Source organism: Diorhabda carinulata, chromosome 10, assembly GCF_026250575.1.
Source record: "Diorhabda carinulata isolate Delta chromosome 10, icDioCari1.1, whole genome shotgun sequence".
Lineage (NCBI taxonomy): Eukaryota > Metazoa > Arthropoda > Insecta > Coleoptera > Chrysomelidae > Diorhabda > Diorhabda carinulata.
This window is the reverse complement of record NC_079469.1, coordinates 7839455-7867066: the sequence shown is the minus strand read 5'-3', so window position 1 is coordinate 7867066 and position 27612 is coordinate 7839455. Positions and strand designations below refer to the sequence as shown.

The following is a 27612-nucleotide window of genomic DNA, read 5'->3' as shown; positions in this document are numbered from 1 at the left end:
ATGATGGAAGATCGATGGGCTAAATGGACATCTACTTCTCAAGAGACTGAATAGTAGAAAAAACAAGACTTAAAAGTCTTAAAACAACGGAAAGAAGAAATGAAGAGTTAATATTAATTAATATACTGGAAATCTTAAAAGTATTTTTCTAGTTGAACCAGAGGAATCGAGACAAACTGTGAAAGAAAACTGATTGAAGTGATGAATTCTTCTTGAGATGTTTCATTTAGATTGTGTAGAACAAATGATTACATTAACGCTATCCGATAACTCCAAAAATGTTACTCGATAAAAATTTCAAAATTGTTTCAATTGAAATGACACGGGACTCGTAATTTCTAATTTAGGTAACTAAGAGAGATATAAGGCGCGGTTGTTATTTGCAAAATTTCATTTATACGATACGTCACCTGATTTATAACGAATACAATTGATATTCAAAGTGAGTATTGCCGTTCGTATTTGAGTATTCAATCATTTGATCCGGATATCAAATAAATCATGCATAATTGCGTTTTCGCACATTAAATTTATCGGCTTTTCGCTCGAGTTAATAATTCAACAAACAAGATATATACCAATACGATTTCGAACGAAAGTGTTATTAAATCATTATGTGCTATTAACTCAGCGTACTATATATTTACTTAATGGATAAGATTTAACGCCCACAAAACGAATTCTATGAAATTATAGGGTGATTTTTTATATATACAATGTCAACAAACTTAATGTTAAATGAATTTTTGTCATCCTTAAGGTTAATAGGTTCGCACGTGGAAATCTGATAACTAATTTTTTTTTACCACGCTCCAGGCCAGTAACAGTCATACGCACATCACTGGATTTACAGTCACACGTTTTCATTTCGAGAGTTACTATTTAAGTTTTGAAAAAGACAAATAAAAACAAATATTTATAAGTGGATATGGCTTGGTTTGAACCAATTGGACCATTCCGATTGAGGTACCTCCAAAACATGTGATTTGAACGCATCAACCTCTTTTTCAGGTGTAGAAAAAAATTGACTTCGCAATTTATTTTTGATCTGCAGGAATAAAAAGAAATTATGGGTGCTAGTCTTAGTGACGAAGGTGGTGGAGAGGTAATACAATAACTTACACTATTATAATATATCAACAAAACTATATAAAAAAAATTATATACATCGATAGATCAAATTAAGTCGCGCAAGCTAAGTCTCCGGAAACGGCGCAGTTTCACTGAGATCTCGGCATTTGAGATCTGAACGCTTCGCGGTCTCGAGACAGAATAAATTTCTACACGATTCCAAACGCCTCGTCTGAGTTCATGTATGGAACAAAGATCATGTAGAAGTTTTTTGGTTTTTACAAATTCAGATTTAATTGGAAGGAATAATTTGGACATTAAGAAGGTTATTTGAAATTTCCTGGATCAGGTATCGGTCAGTTAGGTATGGATAAATTATTGTTTTATTGAGGCAATTTATTCGGAGTAATGTTTACCTGTATTAGGTATTTTTGAATGCAAGGTCATACATGGTCACCACAAAATCATTGGGTACCAAACAAAGTCTGTACGGCGGATGACCCATCAAATCGATATTTTGACTGTTCAAAAACGTTTTTGTTTGAGCTTATATATGAGATTGGTTCTCCTGATTTTTTCGAACAATTCTGGTAAACAAATGCTGGTGTACCATTCAGAATTGACCGTTCAACGTTGCTCTAATGGAACGGTGGCGACATGTTCAGTTATTCCAAATAAAAAAGCGACCATTTGCTTCGAAGTGCTTCGTGCGCGAATTGGTTGGATTTGTATTTTTCATAATATATTTGTATCAGTCTTTTTTCTGAGCGATTGTCAATTCATGCGGTATCCAACGCGAACAAATCTTTTTGACAGCCAGATGTTCATGAAATATTGAATGTAAGCGAGTGAAACTAATGCCCAAGGAGGCATCAATCTCACGCTATGTCACATTACGATCTTACAATATCAGTTTAGGCACAGAATCGATGTTTTTTGGCACAATAGCCGATTTTGAACGATTGCCACCAAATTCATTCTGTAACGAAGACCACGATTGAATTCAGAAAACCAGCGAAACACGGTAGCTCGGGATGGTGTTTCATCACCACAAGTCGAAGCTACTTGATCGGCACACTGCTGTTGGTTTAATTCGTCTCTTTAAATCGTCTTACGGAAATGTTCGTGATTTAATTCCATCTTTTGACAAAGATAAAAGTATCTATAAACAACTCAAATAGCACTCGCGTGACAACACGTTCTATGTAGGTTCACCATTATAAATGTCAAACTTTATGATGGCAATTTCATATTCACATCAGGGTTCCAATATCTTTTGACTAGCCACCCTGTTAATAATTGTGAAATGTCACTGGTACGGCCATCGCTGTGTTAGGCCAGTTCCACACGTAGCCGAATCTTTGTTTCTCACATGTAGATCGTCGAAAGTTTCAAAAATAAAAAGAGCGCCTCCTGATTGAATGAACTCAGTGAATTCTACATTTTCGTCCCTTTTTCACACGCCTGTACCATATCATCAACGCCCAACCTACCGATGAAGGTTTGATTGGTTGTAGTGGCAAATTTGTATCTAGTTGAAAATTTTTGATATTATTCTCGATCCATAAAAAATCCCGTAAAAAAAATTTAGTCAAGAATTCATTGGTAGCTAGTCACAAAATTATACTTCCATCAATACATACAAAACTGGGCATCATAAAACAGTTTGTTAAATCACTAAATAAAGACGAGGATTGCTTTTCTTACATTTGCCACACATTGCTTCAGCTCACTATGAAAAATACTCAAGCCGGTATTTAGAATTTAGAAAACGAAAGATACCAGATTTAGAAATATTATGACTGAGTTAGAACTAAAGGCTTGGATAGTTTTCGTCTCAGATATGAAAATTATATTGAACTTGTAGATTACTTTCTGCTACAATTAAAAAATATGGAGTGTTATAGAGCATTTGTCTGATACGTCATTTTCAAAGTCTACAAATCAGAGAAGAGAAGTTTTTTGGGTCCCAACGATTCATTTTTGAGTGAAGTTTACCTTCATGTTTGTATCCCTTTTATATCTACACATATTAATCAAGAGCTGATGAAAATCTTCTAATTATATTTATTGAGAATAGCTTATCTAAAGAGTCAGCAACAGCTAAAATTACTTCGGTAAAAGATGTACTCTAAACTAGTATTATCCAAGTTTTCACAATAAGTTTTTGTCTTAGAAATGATAAAATCCAACAACTTCTCTCGGACGACTGTGGAAATATTTATCTCAGTGAAATTCCTACTGAAATCCCTGAAAGAATATATCAAAACCAAAATCTGAGATTGGCTCGATAGATTTGTCAATATCTTTTCGTGCAGTTGAGGGATTTAGAGGTAATGGAGTAGCTGAACGTAGACGATGTAGATTCTCGTCCACGACCCCGCACTTAAAGAGCCTTTCAATGTCTCTATAAAAGCGATAACATCATATTTGATCAAAATCCCAAAAAAATAAGAAAACCACGATAGTTAATAATATCGAAATGGAAATAACTTGGAAATATTTGTAATACTTTCAAGACGAGAGTTTCAATTAATTATAACTAATGATTTAGCAAAAATATGACGTAGCTCGTATTTCTTTTATACTTATTTTTTTAAATTGGTAAAAGACAAGACTGCTTTCAAAAAGTAACTATATCTCTTTTTTACGCTTCATGGTCGGCATATTTTAAGCATTGATACACTTGTACGCTTTCATGATTATATATCTTCGGTATATTTAATTTAAAAAAAAAATTAATATTCACTTCTATTAATATATGTACATATTTTTTACTTTTCAACAAGTTCTTTGAACTCCAGTAGATATAATTATTTATTACGGATTTATTACACATTGATACAATTATTTGAAAATATATTAACCCCCTTATCAAACATATCTTCCTAAATATCTTCAGGAAGCATGTTTTCCGCAAACGTAGCTGATCGATTGGCTGATTCATACTCTCTAGGAGGCTCCACGAGTGCGAAAGTGTGACTAAGTGCTCACCTTCTCTCGTCTTCGCTCCTATCCGTGGCGGTTTTTTAAGCACGCGTCAAAGAACTCCACAGCATGAATGTATAATATACCAATATGAATGGCTCCAATATCATAAAATCCAAACTCGTTTGGGATTGCCTAGAAAAATTAAACGCGCTAGACAAGAAAATTAAAATTACCCCACAAGGATTCCGGGACACACCGGAGCGAAGGGAAACGAAATAGCTGATAAGCTCGCTAAAGTGGGGACAGACCAGCCCTTCATGGGATCTGAACCCTTCTGTGATATCGCTGTGATATATGAAGGTAGATAGGAGCAAAACCAATTATTAGGATAACCTACAGGGGCCGAGATAGGCAAAGACTCTTCTGGGAAAGTGTAAATCTGCTGAATGTAGCAACGTAAGTAAAAATAATCTACGAATACTAACAAGAGTTCTATCGAAGCTCTGTCGCCTTAACAAACACCTGAAGACGCTAGACCTAGAAGATATTGCGGAGTGCAAATTTTGTTGCACAGACGACGAAACCTCTATCCATAGCCTCTCGAAGTATGAAATACTAGGGAGCTCCAGAGCACTACACCTAAAATAGAAGACAAAGATTTCTGCTAATTAAAGCTATCTTAAATTCTAGACTTTTTAAAAGAAGTGGTATTAATGGATCAGATATAAACACTGGCTTCTCCAGCAAGAAAGGGTGCCACAATAGATCCTTTGGATCGCAGTGTATACGAGACTCCAAATTCATACATACATGGATGGTTAGCACTCCTGTTGCCTCCGTTCGTCGAGACTTGTATCGAGAGCCTCTAGGAAGAGCTTCTTGAAAGTCTAGATCGGGCATATAATCGTATCGATCACATGCAACCTGGACAAGTTCCGCCTGCCAGTGGCCTGGTTCGAAATAAAACTAATCGCGAATACACCAAAATATATGAAAATTGATGTGATTCGACACTTCTATCGGCGTCAATAGACATCAGAAATTTTCAATCAACATAAAGTGACAATCGACCTCAATCGGCTTCAATGGATTGTTAATCAATATTATCTGACAAAAATTTTTGTGAATACGCAAAGCACAGCGCCAGCTGAATTTTGTCATCAACTCTGTCAGGTGTAAAGTCATCAAAACGTTCATGTTGTGTCAATGATAATTTTTTTGAGCGTGAACTGTCACTTCTGAAATCCGAAGCTGAGTAGTTATTTCAATGGCAATTTACTCTATCATTACCATGAAACGTAGCCTCATCTGTCCACAGGATCCACAAAAAGTGTTCCAGTATCGTCGTGTATCGGTTGTTTGACAAAAATGTAGGTTTTTACTTATATTTTATGCTTTGATTCACTGGCAAACAAATATAACATTTTTAAATAATTAAATAAAAGACATATATATATATATATATGAAATAACGCCCTCTAGTAGTCACGTTGCTAATTAGATCACTTAGGATTTATATATTTGGTATTGCTGAACAAAAGCTCTTTTAAACAACATCTAGTATTTAAAAATCGGCTAAGCAGAACCGGACTTAATTTTTCAACAAGGCGTAAAAAGTAGGGGGATAAAAATGACAACTAACCCTGACAGCACACCACTGGTAAATTTTTCCAAAGTTTGTTTATGTCAAAATATTACTTTATTAAGGAACATATCGGTCACTAAATTAAAAAAAAATCAAAGGTGTTTTTGATTTATAGCAAATTTTCAATTTTGACTCTAAATTTTAAACACCCTATATCTCAGCAACTAGGCTCCGTAGAGGTTCGTATTCCTATATCAAAATAAACAATTTATTGAGATCTATCTGTGGTAAAGCGTTGTCAGTCAAATGTAGAAACACCCTGTATACCTACATCTCATCGATAGTTGTATCGAGCCTAACAATGTAGTTAGTAAGGCTGTCGAAGAGCTTAATTCCCAACAAGGAGATCTAAGGTTGGAATCCCCGAAAATTTTTATTATTAAATAAGCCACTTGCTCTTAGTCCAAAGGAGAATTACAAACAGGTGAGGTTAATATAAGAGTATTAAAATAAAATGTATATCGTTTATTAAGTCATCATATTATAATAACAAATAAATAATTAATAGTAACAATTTAATCTCTGTACCCGCTATAATAAGAAGCCGAAATGAGAGTTTGTAAATTTTCACTGGTATAATTAGCTAGACCAGCTTTAGGTTTAATATAAAAATTGAAGTTTATGAAATCGTCATGAACTTTTGGTACAAAATTATTACGACTCATATCAACAAAAACTAAATCTTCAACATGTTCGAATGACTGAGGTTCCACATCGGATATTTCATTACTGGATAATACCAAAAATCCTATTACGGCGTTTTCGAACATACCTTTTTTGATATTTTTCAAAGTATTATTTTTAAGATTCAACGATTTTACTTTTGTATTTTCAAACGTGCCCGGATCGATATTATAAATACCGTTATCGTCTAAACTTAAATCTAATTGATCGTTATTGATATCACCTAGAGATGTTCGAGACAAGTTGCCGAGTTTATTACCCCCTAATAGCAATTCGCGTAGTTTTGGTATATCAAAAGAACCATTTTCGACGCTAGAAATACGATTTCGTTCAAGATTTATTTCAACAAATGGTAGGCTATTGAAAATACCTTGACTAATATGAGTTAAATGGTTATCTTTTAAATAAATAGTTAAAATTTTTGATCCCGCAAAACTATCACGTTCTATAGAAGATATACTATTATTATTCAAATTAAGATGTACTAAATTTTGTAAATTACTGAATAATTCTTTTTGAATCTTTTCAATTTTATTATTATGAAGATCGATTTCTTTCAAGTTTCTAATATCACTAAAAACATGGTCTTCGATCTTACTAATTTTGTTATTGTCAAAATAAAAATAGTCGATGTTACAATTTTTGAACATATCTGCAGTAAGTTCTTCTAATAAATTATCACTCAAAGTAAGCGAAAAAATGTTTGAATCTTCGAAACATCCTTCTTCAATGGTTGTTATACGATTTTTACTCAAATATATGCTACTTATACTTTTATTGCTGAATACCCCTTTTTTCAAAACTTGAATGTTATTATTTGCTAAATATAAAGATTGTGAATATAATTGATTGAACGCTCCGGGTTGTATAACACTGATATTATTATTTTCTAAATACAAATTCAAATTCAAATGACGAGAATAATTATCCATAATTATAAAATCTGGATGCAATTCTGGAAAATTGTTGTGCGATAAAATGAGAGTATTAATAAAATTCATTCCCTGAAACGCATCATTTTCCAACGAAACGATATCGTTATTCGAAAGATTCAGAAATGTTAAAGGTAATTTATTAAAAATACCTTTTTTGATTTCACCTAAATGATTATCTTGTAAATATAATCGACCTATATTAGAGAATTCAAAACTTTTGGTATGAATCGATGTTATATTGTTATTCGCTAAATTCAATTCTGATAGAGTATCTGCGTCCTTACAAAGATTCTCGTCGATTGTTTCGATTAAATTATTGCTCAAATCGATACTGTTCAATCCGAATACCCGTTGAAACGTACCATTTCTAATTTCTCTAATAAAGTTGTCATTCAATAGCATTCTTTCTATCTTAGAATCTCTAAAAGCTTCGGGATCAATGTCTTTCAATTTATTCATACCGAGACGTAACGATGAAATTTCAGAATTTTCGAAAGCGCCATCTTCAATTTTCGAAATTGAATTATTTGTTAGTGTTAGATCCCATAATTCCTTGTCGTTGAAAATATTTTTGGGTATCACTTCGATTAGGTTATCGTCTAAACTTATGGAATTTATTGTAGATCCGTCAAATGCACCGGCTTCGATTTCTTTCAGTTCATCTTCTATCATTCGAAAATCAGTTAATCTTATACCATCCAATACTTTATTCGGTAATTTCGGACAGTACTGTTTGGATATTTCGACGACATACAGATAACCTCTATTGGTTAATGCAGTTTTTAATTCTTCTATCGATGTTAGATTTAAATTTTCTTGATCTGGATAATAAGGATTAACACTTACTGAGATATTGTCACATTTAGAAAAAATGAAAACGGTAGATAACACTAAAATCACTGTTTTCGTTAACATTTTTAGTAATATTGAACAGTAAAGTAACAATCCAACAATTATTTATAATGAGTGATAAACATTGGATAAACAGTCAGTACCGGCTTAAGGCTGGGACGCTTGAATCATACAAACTTCCAATCATAAAGTCGGCCGAGTGTCCGGAAAATAAAGGTCGGAACACACCCATCATGCATCCCTCCGATCCGACTACGATCATACAGTCTGACGACTGTCTAAGATGGAAATGATACTAGAAGTTGAACAGTTCACACCTTTCAGACACGGGTCCGATTCCTCTCTTATACGACTCTGATCATGTATCACATAGTACAATCTATTTGTTTAACGGTTGCAGGACGCGTGTCTGTTGGAATCTGCAATAATATTTTCTGCAGTGTTTGTTTTTTTACTAAATTAGCTGTAATGTCGGGTATATAACCGGAAAAGCTTATTGAAGAAGTTAAGAAGTATCCAGTACTGAATGATGATCAGTACCAAATCGCCGATTACAAATAAATGATCTGGAAAAAGGTTTGAAGGAATTAAATGTCTAGGGTACACTACAGATTGAAGAAAAGTACATTGTATATCCGCAATAAATCAGAACGACAGTAAGAAATTAATATGTGCCCAAAATCTGGATTTTCCTCTATTCTTCATGGAATGTCTCTGGTGTTCTTCATCTTTCTCTTTCGCGATTGTAACTGAATCGAGGCGGACGAGAATGGCGATTGTACAAACTAGAGCTGGAAATCAGAAAGTGTGCTAACCCCTTCAAATCCGAACGGTTTCGTATCGGAGTAGTGTATGACAAGTGTTAAGTTGTACTAGACTTCAGTAGTGTCCGAACCTTCTCCGATCATGCCCAGATTGTGGAATTAATTCATTGTATCGTGAGGTAGGTGTCGCTGAAAACTTTTCTTGTCTATGTAGCAATTTAAAATTACTGGGAGATTGTTGTCTTGTCGTCCAACAGATGAGGTAAGAGTGTGGAATACTTTCTTTCCGTAGATCTGGTTTTCCAAGCAGACTGTACGCAAAATCTGCGTTTTCTTCATCTACTTCTTCCAAACATAGTGCGATTATTGTTACATTACAACTATTAAATTCTAATCTTTTCGCACAAATCAAAACTGCCGAAAGTTGTGGATAGTGCAACCAAAAATTGAACATGAGCCGGGAGCTTGTCATCGGATCGGAAATGAGTATGATATGGTTAGGGAAATAACTGAGAAAAGTGGGTAAACGGCAAAGTCTTAATGAATTTTTATAACAGCAATTTTAATATGTTGCTATATCATGCATTAACTTGAATTTGAAACCGTTATCAGTACTGCTATAGCTGCTTTGAGGGGATCGTATTTTAGTTCAAGTTGAAAAATATGCCGAAGCAACTCAAGTAATATCAAAATCCCTCTGTGGTGTTAATATAATAACTTTTATGCCCAAGTCATGTGATATTCAAAAATTAGTTAAAAACTTTCCTCGATCTCTAAAAGTTGTCAAATATTCGAGAGCTTCGTGAAGAAGTTTTATAAAAGATTATCTGCATCCTAAAGTTCTACTTTAAACTGATGGACGACAACAAGAGAATCGTGATTCAATTTGCTCCACCTTTGATGCGAGATATATCCAAAAATAATATTCCGTTTGGTTATATAAAAAAAATGTGTACAGATATGGAGAAAATATTTATTGTGTAAAAATCTGAAAACTGTTAAATTTTTACGCAGCTTCCGAAATTCTGTAGGCATTTGTCATAGGGTGGCAAAAGTTTTTCAATGCCTTATTTACAGAATGTTGCCGCCAGTATGTTCAACCAAAACGGTAACATGTTCTTGCAGCTCGTCACCATGATTGAATTGTTGAAAGAGAATATTTTAGGCATGAGAAGAGACGAAAGTCGCTAGGAACGAGATTCGGGCTGTACGGACCAGACCAATTTTTTATTCGCAATGTGACTTAAGAAATTATCGTGAAAAAAGAACTACACATTTTGACAGTAATCCAATCAGCAAAATGCTTTTTTTATTCCAAAAAACGGTACAAATATTGTTGAAGTTGCAGAATCTCTAAAAATCACGTTACTAAGCCTTCTGAGTAACTGCACGCACGAATTACAGCCAATGGATAAATCGGTGTGTGTGCTGGGACGATTAGTTGCAGCGGTATTAGAGACTTAATTATGACAGGAAGTTATGAAAACTAATTTTGGTATCGTATTTTCAAAAGTTGGCCAAAAGCGACCTCCTCTATGGTGTCAGTAAGATTTTGGGTATATATACCTTGACCTACCGGTAATACCAGAAACAGTATTCACACCTTTAACACTATCAAAGATACCTTTAGAGAACTCTCATCAAAAAAGTCTCTGACGTGTATCATATGATGACGGATCATCGGGATCTTCCTATCCTTCCGTAATGAGTGAATCATCAGACAATGAGAACGATGCCAACAAGTCCAAATCGTTAACTAATATATTGAAAACAAATAAGTTACCTGTTAAGTCCAAAGCACCACCAAAAAAGCTTCAAGCTATCGAGCTGTCAAGGTAATTAAATCGTTGTTTGCCACAAAGAACTCTTTAGAACAAATGGCAAAATCATTAATTAACAAGAAGACGCTTCAGTTCGAACAAACAGGCAATTCAGATGAACCAATGTGTAGTAACAAAGCAAGTCCTTTAAAGGAATCTTAGTATTGTTTTATTAGTCTGTCACACCCTCTTTTAAGTGCCCAGAATACGAAGCCAGTGACTGATTCAATTTTGATTTTACTTTATCTTAAATGTAGAATGTCAATTCTTAATCTGCGAATCTTTTTAGGCATGAAAATTTTTTTACAGTCCCATATTTTGAACGTAACGCCTCTAATATAGGCACGTAACATTTTTTATGTGCGACTTTTTTGGAGAAGGAAATGGCTTTTGGGAAATAGGTTTATGGTTCTGTATTCGTTACTACCTAAAAAACGAAAACTTTGTGAAGATTCAATTTCAAGTAATAAAATTATTGAAAAATAGAATGCGCATGTTTAGATTAATTACCTTAATATATATCCTAATAAATTCGGACCTGTCTAATTTAATAAATGTCAAAGGTTGTTACTAAGAGCACCCATTGATGTTAGAAGAATATTGTAAATAAGTTTAATTATTTATTGATAAATGAAGATATAAACTTATCTGAATCACTGGAAAGAAAGAGAAAACTTAATTACATATAATTTAAGATAAAGTTATTTTGAAATATTTATATTTACGCATATTTATTGGTAATATAAGTTTGGAAAAAAATATTTCATTTTTAATTGGTAGGTATGATATTGAATCCAAAATAAATTATTTATAATGTTATTTAAGCGAAAAGTAGGTCTAAAATGTTTTTCTTATGTTAAATTACGTTAAATTTCACAACTTTTCACATTTAGCACTTTGAGCTATAACTAAGCTTAAGCCGGGTTCACATCTCATATATAGTCTTGTGTTGCGTAGCATTCGGCAAAATATTTTGCGATGCACATGATTTAGAGTAGTGTAGACACGCACATTTCCTACGTAAAAAATTTTGTCACACACGACACGCACGCTATCCGGCATTTGCTGGTGTTTCAACCAACGTCAAAGGATCCGCGGGCAGAAGAAAGCGGACATGCGTTTTAGGCGACTGCGAAGCTCTCGCACTGCACACTCTGCCATTATTGACGTTCAGACTTCAGAGGGCTTTGTACTACAGCCACTTAAACATGTCCGCCATTATTGAGGCTGCCCCCAAGTGTTAATTGCGTTAAGCCGTGGCTACACGTCCATTATCGCGATAATAAATGGGATTTCTAGTTAATGTGGTCCCAAAGTTATGAATCACCTCACTACTAAAAAGGAGAATAAGTTGTTGGATGAAGAATCTATATGTAAACAGTAATGAATATGGTGGAAACCATTCACTAAATACATCATCTTTAATTACTCGTACAAACACGTCGCAGCCTTCAACAAAATCACAATAATGTCATCATTTAGAAATGGGACGCAAAGACTTCATTATTCGTTTTCTGAAACACATTTTTGCGCAGCGTCGTTGTTAAACAAAAGAATTTATGTCAGATGTGGTCCAACCTTTACATAGCATGTTCCTGCAATTTATTTTGAATCTAACCATGAATCTATTACATATTTTGGATATGCTAGGCAATTACAATACCGGTCAAAAGTTTTCCCCACCCTATAATTTGCGTGATACAAAACGAATAAAAATAATACTAAATAGTCCATGACATGGCCCGTGGTGCCGGTCTTGTCTGGTTATAAAGGAATTTTGTCATTCTCTGTAATTTAGACAAATAATCGTCGTCTATTTGGTTTAATTCGTTTTTCAGAATATTCCAAATGGTTTAAAGTGGAAGTAGGGCACTGATTGTTTACTTCCTTGTCCAATTTATTCCACAACTCAATCAGGTAGAAATCGAACGACTGAGACGGCCAAAAAATTCATTTTCAGCACATTCGTTTTTAGTTCTTTCAAATACTCTTTCCGAGGGATTGTTGTCACGCTGGAAGATAAATTTACTACCGATAAGGAGCTTGCCTAAATAAACTGCGTTTTCTTTAATTCTACATTTTTATGACATTCTTTCTTCAAACTCCTTTCAAATCAGGTCTCTAGCCGCCGTTCCAGTAAAACATCGTTGAATCTCCGCCATGTTTCACATTCGGGACTACAACATGGATCTAGCATCCGTTCTTCCTTTGACCTACGCACAAACACTCGTCTCATAGACTCAAAAACCTGAAACTCGCCTTAAAATTCTCTCCCATTCTTCATGGGTCCAATTTTTTTTCTTTAGACCACTGCAACCTCTTGATTTTTCATTGACGTCTTGAAAGAGGTTTCTACAGTACCACCTGTAAATCTCCTTTTCACTGCAGAAGTACTCAAAAGCAAATCTGCAGATCCAATGATCCGAGCAGCTATCTCTGGACTCGTGAATCGTGGATCACGTTTACTGATCAATACATTATGGTTATATTCAGCGGTTGTGGTTTTCGAGACCTCTTTCAACGTTTTCTATCGCCAAGACTCCTGGCGGATGCATATTTCTTCACGTTGTAGTCCACAGTACGTCGAGGTATTTTTAATTCGGCGGCAATGGTTACTTTTTACTATGAAGATTTACGATTAATGTACTAGTTTCAACCGATAGTTTCTTGGTTTAATCCATTTTAATACTTTAAGTCTGAATTCGCGAGAACGAGAACAAAATTCATATACGAACTTCACAAAAAGAATATGTCTTGGTCCAAAATGTATAAATCACATCATGTTTTTGCGTCTCTCAAGGTTAATAGAGACTGATTATTTTAAAATTTAATCATTGAATGATGGGGTTTGAAAACGCTTTTGAACAATAAGCTTAATCAATGAAATCGTTATTGATAACAAGTTTGTAACATTTTCTTTATTTTTGCGAAGATTTTTCCATTCTAAAGACTGTAATTATGTCACTGGTTAAAATTATATCACCATGTATATTGGAGGCGTCCAGAAATGCTAAGGCTGTCTCCATTCGCTCACCTTCATAGTAATTTGTTAACATTTTTGGCACCCATTTTGCATAAACATCGTGGTAACCTCGCTACTAATTTCAAACAATCGTTCGTGAAGCTAGTGGAAAATTAAGTGTAACCTTAACTGTCATAACGTTCTGGTGTCCACGTTTCTCCTCATAGTGAACTTGTTAATTCCCGTGCCCTTAGCAGCAAGTAAAATGGATCTTACGATAAATGGAAGCAAGTCGAAATATAAAACGCTATAAACGATATTAACCAAGAAGTGGCGCAGATCAACGAAAAGATTCCTTTAGAAAGCACACATATGGTCAGTGCTAGCTTGGATATTTGGACAATTCCGAAGGCTCTTGAAGAACAAATAAAAAATGGACTGGACATGGAAGAGGGGAGAAAGTCGAAGAGCAAGAGCAACAATACGAACAAATAGACTAAGCCATAGAATAGTTAGCAAATAATAACAACAATTTCAGGTTAAAAATACAAGGAAATATAGGCGATTTTTATAGTTTATTTCAGAAAGGTATAGAGTAATAAAACCTCATTAGATATGCAAAGGGACCACAGAGTGACCCAACGAATATTTAAGTCACTTTCATAGTTTGGCATTGATTTCATTGTAAAATTATTTCTTTTTAACAAGTGCAGGTAGTACCATCCGGGTTGGGGTCAATATACGGGTTTAGCCTATTGTTATCCATTCGCAAATACTGAAAATATTGTGCCAAAGGTGTGTCAGTGGGATACTCGTAATAAGGAAAGACGGTACCTGTTAAACGCAAAACGTAACTGTATAATCTTCTACCTACACAATATTTCAAGACCCACACCTATGGCCGACACCGAAATTGAGCCGAACTGGACGGAATTCCACATTTTATTACTCTACACCTTTCTGAAATAGACTATAGTAAGAATTCAAGAAGGGGATTTCGACTATGGATCTAATGCATATCAACATAAATAATTGAAAGAAGCTTTTTAAAAATACTGACTCCAACTTGATTTTTTTCTTCTTGCATTATAATGTGTCCACCTTTGTCTTTTCCATTCTGTAAAATTATAACTACTTTTCCTTGCATTTCGCGTAACTTTTCTTATAGGTATTTTTCATTGTTCCCTAAACTCGGTCCATGATTTTTGTTATTTTTTCTTAGATAATTTCCATGACTTCTGATCTTTGTTCTCCCCAACCTTGGTGAATAATTTTTGTTTATCCTCTTGAATTATTTTCTTGACTTTCGACCTTTTTCTTGGATTTTGTTCTCTTCTGCCGCATGTTTTTCTGCTGCATTCAATAATACTAACTCCTTGAAATTTATGTATAAATTCTTTACAGTCTTGTTTTCGTTACTGTCAGTTAGATTTTCATTCAGGTATTTTAGATATTTGATATTTTTCTTTCTCCTTTTCAAATTTCTAATCTTTGGATTCAGTTTTTGATCACAGTTTTGTTTTCTCCGTGATTCCATTTTATTACCAATAAGAAGATAACTTCCAATCTCCATACAAGGAATAAGAAATGGATGTGGATAAATAGGAATTGTAAAATTAAATAAATAAAAAATAAATCAAAAATTTATTGGCGTGGTACAACATTTTTGAGTTCCAATTCAAATATAATTTTTTATTCGACAATATAACCAGTTGTATAGGACGCTGATATAAGCTTTTCTATAGTTTCGCTAGTATAATTTCCTAACCCCGCTTTAGGCTTAACATAAATATTGATATCAACAAGATTGTCATTAACTTTAGTTGTAAATTTATTGTAACTTAAATCGACGAATACCAAATTTTTAACATCTTGAAAAACATTTGTTTCGACATCACCAATTTCATTTTTCATTAATACTAAAAACGCAATATTGGCATCTTTAAACATTGACCTTTTAATTGATTTAATAGTATTATTTTTTAGATCCAATGATTTTACTGTAACTGTTGCTAAAGAACCGGGTGCAATGTCACTTATCTCATTGTCATCCAAACTTAAATCTAATTGATCGTTATCAATAACACCTAGAGAAGAAGGAGAAAGGTTTCCAATTTTATTGCTTCCCAATTTTAAATCTCTCAAATCTTTAGTCGCGAAAGCTCCGTCCTCTATCTTTGATATTTTATTTTTAACTAGATTTATATTAATAAAAGGTAAATCATTAAATACTCCTCTTTCTATTTGAGTTAATTGATTACCGATCAAAGAAATAGTAGATATTTTCGAATTTGCGAAACTTCCTGGTTGGATATTTTTAATTTTATTATTATCCAAAGACAATTCGTAAATGTTTTTTAAATTATTGAAAACCTTTCCCACATTTTCGATAAAATTATTACTAAGATTAATACTACTCAATTCGGCAACTTGTTGCAAAGTTCCGTCTTCAATATGTTCAATTTTATTGTTATCCAAATTCAAATTGGTAACGTTAGCTCCTTTGAACATCGCAACTGTGAGTTTTTCTAATAAATTTTGAGACAATGTTAATGTTTGAACGCGGAAGTTTTCCATAGCTCCATCATCAATGTTGGATATTTGATTATTTGAAAAATCTACATAATCCATATTTTTATTTTTAAATACGCCAGCTTTCAAAACTTTGATTATGTTGTTTGTCAAATGCAAAGAGCCGATATTGATTTCATCAAGCGCTCCTGGTTCTATATTATTCATGTTATTGTGATCTAAATAAATGACCAACATTTTACGTTCTATTCCAATCAGGAAACGAGGTTTTAATTCTTCGAGTTTATTATATGATAAATCGATATTGTAGACATCGGTTAGATCGGCGAAACTATCATTTTGAATGAATTCGATTTTATTATTTGAAAGATTCAGATATTGCAACGGTAAATGATTGAATACATCCCTATGAATTTCAGTTAATTCGTTGTCTTGTAAATATATATACCTTAGAGGTGAGTCCGAGAAACAATTCGGTTGAAGCGACTTGATGGAATTGTTTGATAAATTGATATCCCATAAAGTTGTGATATTTGAAAAAGTTGTTCCGATATCTTCTATAAAATTATTATGGAGATTCACATTATTAATACTTTCCATCTCGTGAAAAATACCAGGATACAATTCTCGAATTTTATTACCCTCCAAGTTTAAACCGTAGATTTTCGCCTTATTGAACGTTCCCAAAGTGAGAGTCTCTATTTCGTTGTTACCAAGATTAACATCGCTAATATCTGATGATTCGAATGCTCCTTCTTCTAATACCTTGATTGTGTTATTAGTTAGAACTAAATCATACATATTTTTGCCTTTAAATATATTTCCATGGATAACATCAATTTTGTTACCAGTTATAGTGATTGAATTGAGACGTGATTCATCGAAAGCTCCTGGTTCAATTTCTTCCAAATTATCGTTAATCATACGTAAAGAAGTAACGTCAACATTTTCCAAAACTTTGTTGGGTAATTTAGGAACATTCTGATCGATAATTTCAATCGCACTAATATGGTCAAACAACACATTTTGTTTCAGTTCTTCAATTTGGTTTATTGTTATATTATCTTCGCCATCTCCATAATATCGAACGAGACTTACAAAAATCTGATCACAATTTGAAAGAGCTAAAAGCGATAATAACACCGTTACTAACAGCTTTGTCACCATCGTTAATATTTCACTTTAATAAATTACTCGAGAATAAATTATCAAATAACAAACATCGTATTTATAACATTATGAAGCGTCTTCGAGCTTAGTAACAAATGAAACAGAACCGGTGTCGCACTATTGAACTCAATATTTAACATTCCATTCAATGAATTGGATTAACAATTCACTTAGTAACTTAGATGGCATCACATGGATCGAATAACAAATACAAAAATTACTATATTATACAAGGATGTATTGATATCTAGTTAGCACAGACCAGTTCCATGCATAAACAAAATATTGCGTTATCATAGCAACGAACAATAACTTATTAGAAGTGTCAGTGTGAAGTTTGACGTCAAAAAAGTGAACCAGAGTTACGAAATAAATTAGAAGACAGAAGATGTTCAATGAAATTGTGAAAATCGAAAAATTGGAGTATCGAGCCATCACCAAGTACCTGTATTTAAAAGGGTTAAGAGGTAAGCAGATTTACGAAGATATGCTTAATACCCTTAAATTGGACCTGCAAGCTTCAAAAGAGGTAAATTTTCCACTGAAGATGATGACCGATCGGGAAGGCCAGTTTCTGTGTCGGTCCCCGAAAATATCGATGCAGTTCATGACATGATTTTATCAGACCGTCGAATTGGGCTAAAACGGATATCTGAAGCACTGAATATTTCATATGAACGCGTTCATCATATGGTTCGCGTCAATTTGGACATGAGAAAAATTGCTGCAAAATGGACCCCCAAATGTTTGAATGTTGACAAAAGCATGCAAGGGTACAAGCATCGCGTTCGATCTTTGCTCGATTTGAAAAGTCCGTGTCACTTGGTGCAAGGAAATGCTGAAAAAATTCAATCTAGGTGCTTAAAAAGATGTTTATGACGCGCCAGGTGACGAAGCAATAGACTGTATGGATCTTTCAAGTTGAGCGACTTCAACAAAAGTTGTTCGCGCACGAAGCAACTGGTCGCCTGTTTTATTCGGAACAAATGGACACGTCGCCACCGTTCCATTAGAGCAACGTAGAACCGTAAATTCTGAATGGTACACCAGCATTTGTGCGCAAGAAGTGTTCCTGAAAAATCAGGGAAACCAATCGCAGAAGACATCAGACATCGGTTCAAACAAAAACGTTTTTGAACAGTCAAAACATCGAATTGGTAAGTCATCCGTTGTTTGAAACCCAATTACTTCTTCTTATTTCCGAAGTTCAATGTTTTCTACACCTGAAGAAGCGTTTGATGCGTTCAATTCACATATTTTCGAAACAGATGTTTGGAAAATTGGTTCAAACGCATGTAGAAGTTCTTAATCTTAATAGAGAATACTTTCAAAAACAATAAAGTCATGTTCAATCATAAATATATGTATTTATTTAGTAGCCATATTCGTTATAGTCGGTAACTGCTTATAAATCTATGCAATGCAGGATAGACATTAAAATCAAGGATTGAAATGGCACGTTATGCATTCATCAAATGGAAAGCTTCTCTTACGAATAGAAAATTCACAGTTCAGATGCGATCAAGAACACTCCGCTGTTACATATGGAGCATTTTTTTGTACATGGACATCATGAATAAAATAGAAGTGTTTGAGGTGTGGTACGTACTATCGGAGAATCCTCAAAAAAATGGAGAATTCCTAAACATGATAAAACAAGAAAGTTTATTTATTTCGGGCTAACCCTGTATAACTGAATGTAATTTTCTAAAAGGAACTATAAAAATTTGATATAAATTTCGTGATGCATGCTTACAAATAAATTTCCAATTTTCTAACCCTAAATACAGACCTGTAAAATCGAAATGTATATGATAACTAATAATAAATTTATCTTTCAAATTGGAATTGACATTAAAAAAGTATCGTTGAAGTTCAAAGATAATTAGTAAAATAAATAAGTAATAAATTTTTCAACCTTTCAAGAATCTTATCTTCATTCCAAAAATTGGAATATATTTTTTTATTATGAAACAAACATACACATACTCTGAAAACTGAATTTATTTCACAAATATATTACAAAAATTAATGGAATAAAGCATCTTGGAAACCTTCTCCACCAACATATGTAGTGCGGATAAGTTCACGCAAAATTTCGCTATCGTATTTATACAATTTCGCGCCGGGTGTTATATAAAATTGTATGTCAACCATACCCTTTTTTACTTCAGTCGCCATTTTATTGTAACTCAAATCAACGAACAATAAGTCTTTAATATCCTCGAAAGCACCACTTTCAACTTTGACGATTTGATTTTTAAACAAAATTAGAAAACCTATTTCGGCGTCCTCGAACATATCTCGCTTAATATATTTCAACGTGTTATTCTTAAGATTCAACGATTTCACTTTAACGTTCTTAAAAGTACCGGCTTCGATGTCACCAATATCGTTATCATCTAAACTCAGATCTAACTCCTTATTATTTATTGCTCCTAAAGAAGACACTTTCAGATCTCCAATTTTGTTACTTCCCAATTTTAATTCTCGTAAACGATCGGATTCGAAAGCTCCATTTTCGATTTTGGAAATTTCGTTATTGGATAGATCTACGTTGTTGAAATATAAATCGTCAAAAACACCTTTAACAACTTCGGTTATTCGATTATTATCCAAAAAAATATTATTTATTTTTGATCCGGAGAAAATATTAGCAGGTAAAGTTTTAATTTTATTATTACTTAATGTGAGTTGAATTAATTGGGGTAGATCGTTGAAGATTTTACCGATATCTTCTATATTATTATAACTAAGATCGAGGTATTTCAATTCGGCTACTTCTTTAAACGTACCGTCTTCGATTTCTTCTATTTTATTTTTATCCAGTTTCAAAGTTGTTATATTAGATCCTTGAAACATTTCTTTAGTTAATTTCGTCAAATAATTTTCTGTTAACGTCAAAGTTTGGACATGTAATCCTTCTAACGCGCCATCTTCAATTTTAGAAATTTGATTTTTTAAAAACGACACTGAAGTTAGTTCTTTGTTAACTAATACACCTTTTTTCAAAACTTGAATATTGTTATTAGCCAAATCGATACTAGATAATGTAATTTCATCGAAAGAACCAGGTTCGATGTTGTTGATATGATTATCTATCAAATCTAGGTGTAAATACTTTGAATTTATCCCGATAAGAAAACCTGGTTTCAAATCTCCGATTTTATTATGAGATAAAATTAGAGTACTTAGTGTTGGAAAGTCTGCGAAAGCATCATTTTCAATAGCTTTGATACGATTATTAGAAATATTTAGAAACGATAACGGTAATCCAATGAAAACGTCTTTACTTATTTTCGTTAATAAGTTATCACCTAAATTTAAATTTGATATACTGGAACCAGTAAAACTCTTCGGAGATAAATTCTCTATAGTATTGTTCATTAAATTCAGTTCCCATAATGTTTCCAAATCATTAAAACAACTCCCGATGTCTTTAAGAAAATTATTATTCAAATGAAAATTTCGTAAACCGAATATTTGTTGCAAAGTACCGTTTTCTATATTTTCAATTTTGTTGTCGTTCAGCACTATATTTACAATTTTCGAATCTTGAAACATACCCGCTCGAAGTTCATCTAACTGATTATTGTTGAGATTTAAAACACCAAAATCCGAATTTTCAAAAGCTCCATCTTCAATTTTCGAGATAGAATTGTTTGCCAAAGCTAATTCCCATATCTGATTATTATTAAATATATCTTTAAGGATAATGTCCAAATTATTATCGTTCAAATTAAGTGAAGTAAACGTGGCCCCATCGAAGGCCCCTATTTCTATTTCTTTCAATTGGTTTTCATTTAAACGTAGCTGGTTGACGGTCACACCTTCCAAGAATTTCGCCGGTAATTTTGGGACACTCTGTTTGAGAATTTGTACATCGAAAAGATGTTGTTCACTTTCCAACAAAACTTGTTTTAAATTTTCTATAGAATCAACGTACACTTTTTGATTGTAATTGTAAATTACTGATATATTGTCACATAATGCATGAGATATAAGTACAAACAAAATCAAAACTACCTGCTTCGACATCGTTGCAGACTAATCAATAGTCAGTAAAATCCAACTATTTATATTTTATGAAATGATTTTTTTAAATAGCCTTGTAGCAAACCTGTACTGGCCCGGTGAATAAAACTCTACGGGAATTTTTAATATCAATATTTCTAAAAACCGGAATAGCTACTTCGTGTTTTTATCAAAACAAGTCGATTCAAGTGATTAGATCGAGAGATAGGGTCAGTCACCCTTTAAATATTGGCGAATAAACTCCCATTTTTAAACAAATTTCATATGAATTATATAACAAAAATTTTGAGAAAATATTTAAAATTACATCGCCGTTATGGAAGAACAGTAACATGCAAAAACTTCAGTTTTACAGGAAAGTAAAAAAGAGAACGATTGAAAAGGTTATAAATAACAGAAAATAATTGTACATAGTATGGTTCATGAGGTCTTGGCCTAATACAGTAAATAGAGTGCGTTCGCAAAAATCTTTATGCTCGCGTCAGTGACAAGTCTCGACAAGTTTTAGACTAAGCTTCAATTTGCTGCTTCGATCCATTTTATTATACAACTCGAACCACCACTTCGCGATACTTAAAATGTTTGACCAAACAAGTATTAACACCAACACAAATCACAAACAGAACGAAGGCTGGTTACGGTGACTTGTGTCCTTCATATCGAACAATTAAAAATTGGTTTCACTAGAGGACGAGGATCATTAGAAGATAACCCACGTCCGGGAGGTCCAATGACGGTGACACCTCCATTAAACATTTCCAATTAGTGGAAAAAATTGTTTTAAATGACCGGCGCCTGAAAACGAAAGCAATTGTAGCGTAGACCGTCATTTAAAATGACAAAAATTAGTGCCAGGTAGGTACCTCGAAGTAGAGCCTGTGCCAAAAAAGCAAAAGTCACGAAAAGCCCCAAAAAATGGTGTCTACATTATTGTGCGCTTGCTTAATAACAATGTTTCAGTCCATACTGCTTCACTTTATAAGGCTACTGTAGACAAATGTGGCTTAAAGAAGATTGAACACCCACCATGTAGCCCAGATCTGGCGCCGTCCGACTATTTTTTATTCGCAAAGCTGAAAACCAAGTTTAAAGGTAACATATTTAATAGCTACGATGAAATTAAACAGATTGTGTACGACTATTTTAAATTTAAAGATGCATCGTATGCATGGCGTTGAAGTCATTAGATTTTAGTTTACCTTCAGTCTCTGAAGACGATATCTTGGTTATCGAAACGCGCGTCAGACAGGGTAATTGTGGGTATTGGTGTAGTGGTGGTGTAAACAGCGTATTCAGTACCATCAACGGTTCCAAAAATTACAACATTTGTCAGATGTTTTGAAAAGCGTGTGAAATGCATATTTTTAAAAATAATCACTTTTTTATTTATGACCTTCCTTTATATGTTAGACTAAGAGCTCATGGACCGCGTTACTCAGCTTTCATTTTCGAATGATTAGGATTCAATCATCCAAATTCCATCCCCTAAATCAAGTGGGAATCAATCCAGTTTTTTTTCAAGTTACTTTCGAGCGCAACTGAGACATTAATAACAGCTGATATTTCAACTGAGTCCTGAGTGGAACTACGCCCATGATTTCCTGTAAAGTATTTCTTATATTGACTATAGACTCATTTTCATTCACCACATTTTTACAATTCTTCCAGAACAACGATATGTAGGGAGGAGTCGGTAATTTGTACCAAACTTCATTGAACTTAATTTGTCAGTTTGTTTGTTTGTCTGTTTGGACGGAATTTTCTAAATGGGGTATAAATTTGTGATATATTGTTTGGAAAGTTTCTTTATTCTCTATTCAAAAATATTATCAAATTTCTTGCAACAATTTATAACAAAATAAAATAATATGATCGAAGATATTCGCTACAATACAATCAGAAACAAAAATATAATGCAAAAATTAATAAAATGTAGAACGGTAAAAAGAACTATAAATTTAAATAAAGTAGATGTTCAAAATGTTTACCGCTAACGTTTTGACAACATCGTAATCTTAAATACGAGAGTTGTTTGAATAATTTCATACCTAACAAAGAAACAAAACCGTTTCAATACCATACACTTGGTCCAGCGACGCTGTTACATTTGCAATCAATCTAAATAATCTTTCTCATCAAAATAAGTGTTTACGTATGCGATAACATTCTCGTTTGGTGAGAATTTCTCTCCTGCAAGTGAAGCTTCAAGATTAAAAAACAGAAGAGTCAGATCTGGTGAATAGAGTGGGTGGTCAACCAATTAGAAATGCAACGCGTGAATTTTAGCCACAGCAATCACCGAAATGTGAAAAAGTGCCAATGCGCTAAGCACAATTCCATGACTATCTCAAAAAACGGTCGCCATCATTTTGGAAATCGTCTTTGCCCATTGCAATCCATTGTCTTGGCCGTTTTTTTTGTTTTAGGAGACAAAAAATCCGACTCATTTTACTTAAACCGTGTCAATAAGACCCGGGAAATATTCATTAAAATACGATTTCAATTCAAAGTGATCAAACGCGGCACATTTGGCAAATGCGGTGTTCGGATATACCGCTAACCTCTTCTAATCTCTTTAACCTTAATCCAACGGTCGTCCAGTACCATTTAGTAAACTTTTTTGGTCGTCCAGAAGCTGATACGGCCACGTTTTAAATTCCTTACTGCCGTAAATGATTGTTCAGAGTCTTCGTACACAGTATCCAACTCCTCTTTAATTTACATAGCTATGCGAAATCCATTTGAAATTGGTTGTTGGTAATATAGGAACTATTATTTTCTAATAATTAGCTGAAAAATATGATATTGAATAAAGTGAAAAATCATTGTGGGGGGTACTAACGAAAAAGTTATTATAAAACTGGTTGTAATGGATACAATAATAGTTTAAAAGTAAATGAACATAGTAGTACCATTAAGAGAACGAAAACATCGGAGGAAGTTGCGAAGAGATAACGTACACAGTCACAGGACGATAATAGCTCAAGCAGGCTTAGTAAAGATTCGTTCCCTTGTGGTTACCGACCGTGTCTAAAACTAACGAAGTAAACTATTTTCTTCGGATGCGTGGAGACTAAAGATGCTAAAATCTCGATGAGAGATGTTAATCTTAATACTAATAAAAATTATAATACATCTTCCCATGGGAGGAGCGAAGGGATCAGTCCTTGTAATTATATAGAAAAGATAATGTACAGTAGCAATGCCTAGCTACGGCTCTGTGACATATTCAAAGCAATTTGTATCACAACCTTGGTTATTATACGTGATATTATATTGGATTTTACCATAAGAATAAATGAGGAAAACACATATAAAGTGGGATTTACTATACAAAAAAGCCAAATAAAATACAAGTGTATATATACACTTGTGTTGATAATAGTTAATTTGAACATATTCCGAATACACATTGAATATCTTCTTTTCGTATCAACATGCGATATGAACGTCTAGTTTTACATTGTTAAGCTCTTTGGCATATCTAAATACCTCCAATTAACGCTATTACTCAATACTTATGGTAATAATCAATAGATCGTAAAATTTTGACGCCTCTCCGTCAATTGATTTGACTTGCTAATTTATGATGATCGCCCACCATATTAGTGCCAGAATAATTATTAGCTATTTTTATATTATTTCTTCGTACTATACCCAAGGTTGGATGCACTCATCAAATTTTTATTATATAACAAATAATTACTAATAATAAGGTTATGATATACTATAATGGATTGGAGAAAGAGTTTGTATATTTCCAAACCTAAATCAATTAATATAGTAATTTTTAATATTGCTAAACTTTTATACATATTTTTACATTGTACTTTGATCATAATTTCAGTCCGCGATGATGAATACATTAGTATTCGGAAGCTCGGAATATATATTAAAAATTGTACACTTTGGTGTTTAATTTGCCACACTCCCACAACGATAATATCTATTTACACCTTTTATTTCGAATTTGATTATTCGACTTGACGTGCATCAAAAAAGAAAACAACTACTCCCCCTCCCCCCAAAGAACGTTATGTCATCGACAATCCACCTAAATTGACATTTCTAATGGCTCGCAATTACAAGGAGTGAATACCACGACGTCTCTTTCTGCGTCTCTTCGGTGTGGCATTCTTCAGTAGACGTCTTCTGGTGACATCTTCACTTCGAACTGCGGATTGTCGATGACATCACTTTCTTCCGAGGGGATGTACTTGAATATTCTTCGTGATATTAGCCAGGAAAGTAGTTGTTTTATCCTTTGAGGAACGGCAATCCATCATGTCGAATCATAGATATCGAAATAATAGGTGTCAATAGATATTTTTAATTACTGAGCATGCCACATATATCACTTAATAATGTAATTCCTATATATATACCAAATCTTTTCACAAAATGTCCTGATGATGGGAAGAACACTTCCTCGTAAGCTTGGAATTATAATTTAATAAAGAGTTCTCATTTTCCAAATTTGCTGCAATCCCCAATATATTGGTTTTTTGTAGATTAACTTTAATATATTTTTTGAGCTTTCGAACACCTACCGTCTGGAAAATAATTAATTGAGATTTGAGGTGGTTTTAAGTTGTATAAATTCTTGTAAAAATTTTGAATCATAGTTTTCAAAATTCAAAGGGACTCAATTAATTATTTCCTGGACGATGAATACATAAGTATTCGAAAGCTCGGAAAATATATTAAAGTTAGTCTACTCTGGTGTTTTACTGCCACGTTCCCAATAAGAAAACGCTTATAATATAACTGGCAAAGAGTTCGTTACGATTCATTGTAAATTTTTCTCTGTTGCAATGTATTGAACATTCATTGACAGTTTTCTAAGACTATTTATTATGAATTTTTCTTATATTCACGTATTCAGATGAAGTATAAAAAAAGGGTGAGAGAACGAGATGATATTTAAATAAAAAGAGATTAAATTCAACACATGATAAGCGAACATCGAAACAAAGGCGTTATTGCAGTCAAACAAAAGGTCATTTGTTCATATGGTCGTGACAATAATGAGTAAGAGTGGGTGAAATGATGGATACGATAAAAAATTTATTCTAAATCTGACAACTTGGTTAGTTTGGAATATTCAGGAGCCTAAATTTATAAGGATCGAACAACATGCTTCGCTTTACCAAGGTGTTATATGAAGGATTAAAAAGAACAAATAAATTCGGATAGTCGAATTACAGAGATACTACAAAGGTAATAGCATAAGATGACAAATCTTTGAACTTCTGTAGATTTTTGTACGATAAATATTTTTTCTGTATCTTTAGACATACTTTTAAATTTACTAGTTTCAATTCTTTTCCACTTAGTTATCGTTTTTTGTTTCCTCTTATCTCTACTCTTTAACTAAGTACCCAGGTAACGTTCGTGGTAGCTGGCGACATATTCTGTAAATCCGAAAGACGCACGGTTTCCAGACAAGACGTATTTTGTTTAAAGATGTAAAGACAACGGATCGCTCAAATCTGAAATTGGCTGTGTAGATAAAAAATCGTTTTGTACCGTTACGTTTTTTTTGGTTTGAACCTCATATCGCTAACGTTTTATCTGTGACATAAACTTTCCATCTAACCTGCTGACTTTTATTCTAAATAAGACCCTAGAGAAGACGAAATAAATTAAAGCCCTACTAATGAATGAATTTGTGAATATATTTCGTACATAAAGCACGAACTCACAAAACCGAGAAAGAAAGAACGAAAGGGGAGTTGTATACAAGAAATAAGGATAGCAGAAGAAAAACCAGAAAAAGAATGGTAGAAAATAGAACGAGAAACAGAGGATTGGAAAGAATGGTGAAAAGTTATAAAATCATCAGGATCAAGTAAGTAAACAAAGTTAAAACAAACAATCACAGTAATAAGATAACAAAGAGATATATTTTAAATTCATTATTATGGAAAACGTTTGAAAAAGAACCTGTTCAAGTGATTCTCACACGATGAAAAGAAAAATTTAAAATCACCATCCAATCAAATGACTATTTTATTATAGCTTAACAAAATAATTGATAAGAACAAAGAAATAAGGTGAGAATATCGAATGTTATATGTGAAACACATAAAAAACATCGACTTATAGCCATTGTTCGGCCAAATATGGCTAATTTACGTCCACGCATTACTAATCAAATTAACGTTTAATTAAAAACGGGACGTGAATAAGGCGTTTCAAAGATGAAATG

General features: G+C 33.3%; 4 protein-coding genes across 5 annotated transcripts in view; all 4 read right to left on the bottom strand.

Moving 5' to 3' along the window:
* Positions 1-27612, bottom strand: part of LOC130898410 (unconventional myosin-XVIIIa) — a 166759-nt gene that overhangs the window by 93249 nt on the left and 45898 nt on the right. The gene's annotated exons all lie outside the window — the stretch shown is intronic.
* LOC130898415 (protein artichoke-like) lies at positions 6098-8475 on the bottom strand. The gene has a single exon (XM_057807703.1). It carries the CDS (start codon positions 8179-8181, stop codon positions 6163-6165), a length of 2019 nt encoding a protein of 672 aa, XP_057663686.1. The 5' UTR covers positions 8182-8475; the 3' UTR covers positions 6098-6162.
* On the bottom strand, positions 15295-19047 carry LOC130898417 (leucine-rich repeats and immunoglobulin-like domains protein 2). Its single transcript, XM_057807706.1, has one exon. The coding sequence runs from the start codon at positions 17361-17363 to the stop codon at positions 15357-15359; it is 2007 nt and encodes a 668-aa protein (XP_057663689.1). The 5' UTR covers positions 17364-19047; the 3' UTR covers positions 15295-15356.
* On the bottom strand, positions 19353-27417 carry LOC130898416 (protein artichoke-like). The gene has a single exon (XM_057807705.1). It carries the CDS (start codon positions 21402-21404, stop codon positions 19395-19397), a length of 2010 nt encoding a protein of 669 aa, XP_057663688.1. The 5' UTR covers positions 21405-27417; the 3' UTR covers positions 19353-19394.

Coding starts and splice junctions, on each gene's coding strand:
- LOC130898415 (XM_057807703.1), bottom strand. CDS start 8,181: ATGTTAACGAAAACAGTGATTTTAGTGTTATCTACCGTTTTCATTTTT.
- LOC130898417 (XM_057807706.1), bottom strand. CDS start 17,363: ATGGTGACAAAGCTGTTAGTAACGGTGTTATTATCGCTTTTAGCTCTT.
- LOC130898416 (XM_057807705.1), bottom strand. CDS start 21,404: ATGTCGAAGCAGGTAGTTTTGATTTTGTTTGTACTTATATCTCATGCA.